At 43.5% G+C, this 8045-nt stretch overlaps 1 protein-coding gene across 6 annotated transcripts in view; it reads left to right on the top strand.

Moving 5' to 3' along the window:
- KIF1B (kinesin family member 1B) overlaps positions 1-8045 on the top strand; it is a 216206-nt gene that overhangs the window by 173372 nt on the left and 34789 nt on the right. For all 6 annotated transcript variants that reach the window (XM_019511759.1, XM_019511758.1, XM_019511755.1 and 3 more), the window contains 5 exons: positions 856-949; positions 2716-2864; positions 3358-3536; positions 4880-5017; positions 5817-6065. In XM_019511759.1, the coding sequence (XP_019367304.1) occupies positions 856-949; positions 2716-2864; positions 3358-3536; positions 4880-5017; positions 5817-6065 (809 nt within the window). The remainder of the gene's footprint in view (positions 1-855; positions 950-2715; positions 2865-3357; positions 3537-4879; positions 5018-5816; positions 6066-8045) is intronic.

Here is an 8045-nt window from a genome sequence, read left to right as displayed (position 1 = left end):
TGGGAACCTTATAAAAAAAAAAAAAGTAACTTCCTTTTAAAGCATAAAACTAATTCTGCATCAAAAGATAAAATTCTGCAATGCTTCTAACCCTTTACTATATTGATTGAATCAAGATGGACCATCTTTCCTTTCTATTCCCTTGTTGCCAGACTATACAATCTACAGCACAATACAGAGATGTTCAGTGAATAAATTTGTTTCAGAGAAATGACTTATTGAGTAGTGCTTAAGCTTCAGAACCCTGCTTTTTAAGCTTATTCACATTGGGATTTTTTGTTTTTTCGTTTGTTTGGTTTTTTTTAATCTTTCCAAGATCATCATTAGGTTACTTTATCTGACCTGAGGATTTTCTTTTGTAAGAACTTGAATTGGTGAAATTGTGGGCTGTATTTGTTAGTCCCAAACACACTATGCAAAATGTGCTTTGTTAACACTCATGGCGGTATTGTAATAGAGAGGTAATACCAATAAGTATGCAGGTGTTCTCTGGATGTTCCAACTTTTCCTCAATTAAGAAGAAAAATAAAATCCTTCTGTTATTGCATTGGACATATGGGCATCTGATTAATAAGCAAAACAAGTTGTAGTTCTACTGGCCTGTCTTGTGGATACACCCTCTCTGTCTTTTCTTTCTTGAGGGGGAAGGGGGAAGTTGATTAAAAAGCTTGTTGTGTTTTTTTTAATGCTTTTCTGGAGCAATCTGATCTCTTCCAGTTGTATGGAAGTATCTGTCCACATGTGCTGTCTCCCTGTGTCTCTGTCACTCCCTCTGAAATGTTCATGTTTCTTTGGCTGTCTCCTCTTCACTTTCGTCTGTCCTTCTCCTACATGGTATCTCCTCTTTCCCCACAGGACTATGAGAGCAAACTGCAGGCTTTGCAGAAGCAGGTTGAGACAAGATCCCTAGTTGCTGAGACAACAGAAGAGGAGGAGGAAGAGGAGGAGGGTAAGCTTTAAAAGAACAGAGTGTTTTAGTGGGAGGGGAGGAGGTTTCTAAAACTGAGACGGGCATCCTGCAGCACGGGTGCCACAAGTGACGTTGTTGACACTGGATTTGGACCCGGCACCTATACCTTTGTTCCGGGCAGGCGCAACCCTCAGATTGAGCACAGGACCTGCCAGTCTATAATAGGCAAATTTATTGGTACAGAGCGATAACAAAAAAGCAACAATACAAACAGTCAAACAATTCTGTATCGACCAATCCTAGGGCTGTCATCAGAGTCCAAGTACATCTGGTCAGGATGCAGACTTCACTCTGAGGCTCGCTCTCTTGGGTGTCAGCAGTCTGGAGGTGGGATGCTGAGGGCCCACACCTCCCCACAGTGGGGTGCATGAGATGGGCTACTGGTATGCCCTTGGTCCATGGTGGCCTTGGGGACCCTTCCCGGGTGACAGATGGGGATGGGAACCCCTCTCAGGGAGCAAAACGGAGAGGGAGGGACGGAAGGGACCTTTTCTTACTCTCAAGTCTCTGCTTTTGTGTTCTCCTTCCCCTTGATGACTCCTCATCCATGGCTATCTCTGGTTGGTTGTGTCTCTGTGGTCTCACATGTCCACGTAGCCTTCTGGGCCTTCCCCTAATTTGGTTTGTTCCCCCAAAACCAGGATTTAGGCCCACCTTCTCTCTGAGGCCTTGTTGCTGGTGTCACTTACCATGTGTTATGGGACAGTATGGCACATACAGCCTTTGGTTCCTAGGCTGTGTCCTTGTTGTCTTAGACAACCCTTCTGCCTGTAGGGCCATACGAAGCTGTGTGTTCATCTCCTAAGCTCTTTAGAAATCCATTTAACCCCAGCTGCCCATCTTTTCAAATGTGTATATCTATACCTAGAAGCCAGTTCCCAAAAAACCAGGCCTTTAAATACCTTTTCTAAGCCAACAACATGGACAGCCTCCATGTGTTGCTTGTGGCAGATAGGCAGAAAGGCAAGGAGCAGAAAGCAGCGCATCAGATCAGGCAGAGAGCACAGGACGGGGAACGGAAAGTGGAGCAGCAGATCAGAGTGGTATTTAGGGAGGATGCAGGGCTAATTTGTAGCACACCTGTCAAAAAGGTTGGCTTCCACTGCTCTAAAGGAAGCTGCGTTATAGGGACATTTGCTGTAGCTGGAAATAGAATTTTAGAAGATTGTGAAACAGTGGGCAGTCCCTAAAAATGCCAGTTTGACAGTTCTGGAGATTTAAATTACTTGTCTGTAGAACAGGTTCTACATTAGCAGTAGGTAGGAGAACTGGATCCAGGACTCCCAGATTCACGTAAGCCAACCATGTAGCTGTTGGACTGGAATTGGCATTTGTTTGGTGGTCTTGAACTGTGAGACCCCTCCGTGCTTTTTCCTTCCTGTATTGGATGGTGGTATGGATGAATGATCCAGTCGATGCAGAGACTAATGTCTCTTGTATTTCTCCATTTTTGTATTCTCTGTTTTTAAGCAATGCTAATTACTTGACAGTAACCAGAGCAGTAGCTTTTTTGGTTGAACTGCTCCAAAAGCTTGACTTGGGTGTACGTTAAGTTTCTGATGCTTGGCATAAAAGATTAGAACTAGTTTTACTCATTGAGCAATGGAATTGCAACTTCATCACTTCAGAGAAAATGATGCGAACTTGATGAGGCTGTCAGGTGTGATACTACCTTTTTTGTCTGAGTGTCTGGGTTGGAGAGAAAACTGCTACCTTTGACTCAGCTGTTCCTTTGCTTTTCCCAGTGCCCTGGACACAGCATGAATATGAGCTGGCCCAGTGGGCATTCAGGAAATGGAAGTTCCACCAGTTCACTTCATTAAGGGACCAGCTCTGGGGCAATGCTGTCTATCTGAAAGAGGCCAATGCCATCAGTGTGGAGTTGAAGAAGAAAGTAAGTGTGTGCAGAGCATCTTGTTGAATCTCCTGACTTGCAAGTGTGCACTCTGATATCTTGCTGTAAACTAGCAGAGACTTAAATTTTGCTGTAATTTTGCTTGGTTCTTTTTCTACTGCACTGCCATTTAAACTGTTCCAAGACTCGTGCCATATTATAGTTACCTCTATGAATTGAAATGGTATTGCTTGCAAATGGTTAATCCATTTTTCTGACCTTCATCCTCCTTATGCTGCCTCCTCTACTCACCATTCCAAAAGAACCCCATTAGAAATAAAATAATTTTTTTCTTATCCACTTCCAACCCCATGCTGGGTTGTATATCTTATCAAAAGTGGCTTTGGTTGGATTGGATTCCCATGTCTTCATGAAACTGCTCTTTTGGGTTCCTTTTATCAGAATGAAATAGGAATCCTATTTCTAATATCTCTGTAGGTACAGACGTTATTTATATTCACAGAATATAAAAAAATTGGTTTTCTCCTTTCAGGTGCAGTTTCAGTTTGTCCTCCTGACAGACACACTGTACTCCCCTCTACCCCCTGAGCTTCTACCTCCTGAGACAGAGAAGACCCGGGATAACAGACCTTTCCCTCGGACAGTGGTAGCTGTGGAAGTCCAGGATCTAAAGAATGGAGCAACACATTACTGGTCCCTGGAAAAACTCAAGTATGTAAATGTTATGTCAGAGTGAAATTTAAACCAAGATGCATGTGGCTGCTGCCCACTGGCCAATATCTCAGTTGGCTCCCTTGTTTATTTGAGGCTCTGTTTCAAAATTACTATTTTTCTAAAAGCCTTGCTAAATTTACCCCAATTCATTTCTCTACCTTAATCTCTTCCTCCTCTATTTGCCTACAACCTGGGTTTTTTTTTCGCCTAACCCTAACACTGTTGTACAGAAATAAAAGATGTTCATGGGTTTCCACGGGTTTCTCGCAGTGTTCATGGGCTTCCTGGGTTCCTGTTTTTATTTTCGTGCCTGTGTTCTGCAGCAGTGGTTGTTTTTTTTGCACTCTTAGGCTGTGTTCAGGTGAGCGCAGCTGTGAAGTATGTGGCGCTGCAGACACATCTGTGATGCCACATACCACATGTTCAGTAGGTCTCTGTGCTTTTTTTCCCCTCAGTCAAAAAAAACCTGCCCAAAAAAAGCAGAGCGCTGCTCAAACCAGAGTCTGGCTGGATGGAGCCACACTCTGGCTGCCAGCCAGGTTCTGCGTGGCAGGATTGCCACTGCTGCAGTCCCGGGAGGCTGCTGGGGCAGGCCAGTGTTGGCCCTAGCCTCCCTTACCCAACCTGGGGTAACCTGCGTGCCAGAGGGCACATGGCACAGGCATTCCCTGGGGACAACTAGCAGCGGTACAAGGTGTGCTAGTTGTCCCTGGGGAAACAAATCCACGCACATGTGGACACGGCCTTAGGGTGCAATTCAAGCATTTTGTAGCATGCGCCTTTAATAATCTTTCTGTCCTTGTGAGTTAACTAAAGTTTGTAGTGAGATCAGTTCACAGAAATACCACCACTTTTGGAGAGAAGTGGAGCATCTGTTTAATAGTGACCAGAAATGCTAGAGGCTAATGCTGGGTAGGAGATGCAGAAAGTGCTCAGTTGACACTTCAGGAAGAACTTGTGAAAGCTTAAATTTGACCAAGATGAATTTACTTTTAATGAGATGTGTTGATTTAAGGACCCTGGTTGGCCTTGAATTTTGCCTTTCATCCAGCAGATTTGCCCCAAAAGATGGCAACTTGGGCATCACGGTGATCTCTAACATTATGTTAAATGTTAGTACAGTAGAGAACCTGCCTGTTCTGACTCCTCCTCGCTGTATTTTTCTTCTCTTTGTCCATTTAACTCCAGTGCTTTTTTCTGTTCCTGTGGTCAACCTGCTTTCCCCCTTGCAGTTGTGCTTTTTTGAAATTATGAACTGACCACCAGTATTAGTGTCCTGTCTGTAAGGAATTTTAAATGCAAAATCTTAATTGTTGTGGGGGCTGCTTTTTTCTCTACAGGCAGAGGTTGGAGCTGATGCGGGAGATGTATGACAGGGCTGGAGAGATGGCATCCAACACACAGGATGAGAGTGAGAGTACAATGACTGGCAGTGACCCCTTCTATGATAGATTTCACTGGTTCAAGCTGGTTGGAAGGTATGTGATGACAATCCCGTCTCCTGGTATGTTCACCAACTTTTGTCCTTGCCAGGACAAACTTTGGACTTCAAATCAAGTTTTAAACTGCATAATCAATAGTGTCAGCTGTGTATATGGTCTCTCAGGGACTGGTGATCCATCCGGTAGACCCTTCTGATTTTCCATCCACACACGGGTAAAAAGCAGGAAGTGCTGTTCAGAATTTTCTTGATGCAGGTGTGCAGCCTTTCCAAGTCTAACTGATTTGAATTCACCCTCCATTAGGTCTAAGCTTTATTTGTGAAAGAGAGCTAGTTAAGCATTGTGTGAAGTGATTGGAGTAGTGGTCTTGAGAGGCTGAAGAGTTGTGGAAAATCCAGGGGGAAACTGGTCCAGGATTTCACATGGGCATGATGTTCAAGTACTGGTCATCGTTTTGGGAAGATTAAACATCTAGTAAAGAGATCTCGGAGGCTCTTTAAGACTTCCTGAGACTGAGCCGCCTCTTTATTTAAAACATAATGGTGGAATAACAGGTTATAGCTTCATTACGTAAAAGCATAATAGCATTGTAAATAACCGTATATGGTCACACTTGTTTGTATTCATGTTTCCTTTGCTTTCTGCTCAGTCCAAGGACCTCCTCTTTCCCTAACTCTCTCAGCAATTCCCTTCCTCCCATCTCACCCCAAATGATCTGAAGCTCTTGCTTGCTCTTCAGCTGAGCTCCATGCTGATGGCAGCAGCAGAGTGTTGAATGAAGCATTCTTCTCCCCTTGGTGTGTTAATCAAAGTTGTTCCATTAACTGATATCTAGCTCCCCCATTTTCCACGGCTGCGTGAATGAGCGTCTTGCTGACCGCACACCCTCCCCCACTTTCTCCACGGCTGACTCCGACATCACTGAACTGGCCGATGAGCAGCAGGATGAGATGGAGGACTTTGATGACGAAGCCTTTGTGGATGATACCGGCTCCGACGCTGGAACCGAGGAGGGATCGGACCTCTTCAATGATGGGCACGACCCGTTTTACGACCGGTCCCCCTGGTTCATTTTAGTGGGAAGGTTGGTGAGGTTATTGTGAGAACGGCCAAAAGGGACCAGCTCTTGTCAGAGGCTGCAGAGCCTTCATCTTATAGTACAGAGATCATTGACCAAACACATCTTTAAACTGCCATATCCAGAAATAGGCATTTATGGAACTTACAGATTCCAAGAATTACAGAGAAAACTTTAAAACTCATCTAGTAGGTCTACTCCTGGAAATCTCTTCAGACATCCTTTGCTTAGACTAGGTAGAATGGACGTTCCAGGTTTGAAAAAGAACCCATCTCAAGGGCTCTGCCTGAAATAGTGGTGAGGTGGTGTTCTTAACTATGTCAGCAAAGGGCTTAAGAAGTTTTTTGAATTCCACATAGCATAGTGAGTGTTTGATGTTGTTAAAAACTTGTGAACTGGTGCTTTTATGCATATTTAAAGATGCTAATGCCTATCTACACAACAGGTTATATGGAATTTAAGTATCATGTCAGCTACCTGCTTAGCATGTTTTAGAACATCAGCTAAATACCTTGTCCAGATATGGCTAAGGAGTTATCTGCCAAATGCAAGGAAGTTGTATGAAAAACGCTTACTGCTTTTTCTGATTACTTGAAAACTAGTTTTTATGATGTGGCCAACGGGCACACTGGCTAGCTCATTGATGGGGAAAACTGAATTGGGTATTGAGTGTCTTAACTTAGTCAACAGAGGGGCCTATTTTAAAGGTTGTGATTAGAGCTCAAGCTCCTGGACCCACTTTCTTTAAAAATAAAAATATGGTTATTAAAGATACAAGGGAGCAGTCAAGTCCTCTGCCTGTTGAGACCTATTGTACCTTAGGGCTCAACACTTGAAAGCCACACTTTAAAACTCCAGAGTTTTCAGATTACTCGGTGTCTTACAAGCTAGTAGGTTTTGGTGTCCAGTTTTCTTAATTGGGCTGTTTAATTGTTGGAAACCACCTACTGTATATTTGTTGAAAATGTTCTCTCTCGTACAGTGCTGGCATATTATGCTATTGTGCATATTCAGTCAGAGTGGGTCCGTCAGTGCTTGGGAAAAACTTGAGCTATTCATCTTCATTTCACAGTTACAGTGTCCAAACTCCTCAGGAAGCAGTCCACAGCCTGAGCCACTGCAGTGTATAAAGAGATCACTTGTGCTTCCTTGCCATTATATAACTTGCTTCCTGTGTCCACATATTTAAAAAAAAAAACAAAAAACAAAAAAAAAACAAAAACCCACTGAGTACTGCCTCTGCAGGCATGTTTAGGCAGTTGAGAAACAGTTCTGAAGCCATGTCAATTGTCCCTGTTAGAGCTTTGTTTCTCACCATTACTTTTAATGAGTAAAAGTGCATTCATAGTTCCCTGAATTTCCATGCGGTTTCTCTAACTGGCAGCTGATTCTCAGTCCATTCCCTTTACCTGTAGTTTAAATGGGATTATTTTTATGCTGCTCAGAGCTGCAGTAATCTGCAGCTGAGTTATGACTAAACCACACAAAGAGGGTTATGTAGCATCCATGAGCTAAACGGATTTCCACTCTTTAGTGTCTTCCAGTATGGGAGTTCTGTTTTTGTGCGTTCTGTATAGGGCAGCATACTTAACCATGTCCAATCCTATGTCCATCGAGACGGGCATTGTCCCCCGCAATGGCCAGTATGCATGTCAGATTGAAGCAAAGCTCCACTATAACCAGCTGTGCATTGCTGTGTGTAACGAGGAGAGTACAGTGGAACAGGAGGAATACAGGTCTTACCTGTGCTTCCCGGTGATGCAGATATGAGGATGAGCCGGTGACACTTGTTGTTTAGTTAATCACCCAGCCCTTATTAAGACAGCTGCAGCATTTCATTTTCTATGCCTTTTATCAGAACTGTAGTTCTTCAAAAAATAAAATAAAGAGCTGATCCCTTTAGCCATCTCTTCTGGCATGCTGGGATGTCGTTACAATTCTGACTCTCTTTAATGGTGTGACCCATCAAATATTGGATCTATTTTG

This window comes from Gavialis gangeticus, unplaced genomic scaffold (assembly GCF_001723915.1).
Source record: "Gavialis gangeticus isolate Ggan-Ray unplaced genomic scaffold, GavGan_comp1, whole genome shotgun sequence".
Taxonomy (NCBI): Eukaryota; Metazoa; Chordata; order Crocodylia; family Gavialidae; genus Gavialis; species Gavialis gangeticus.
Note: the sequence above shows the minus strand (reverse complement) of the source record. Positions and strands in the feature narration are given on the sequence as shown.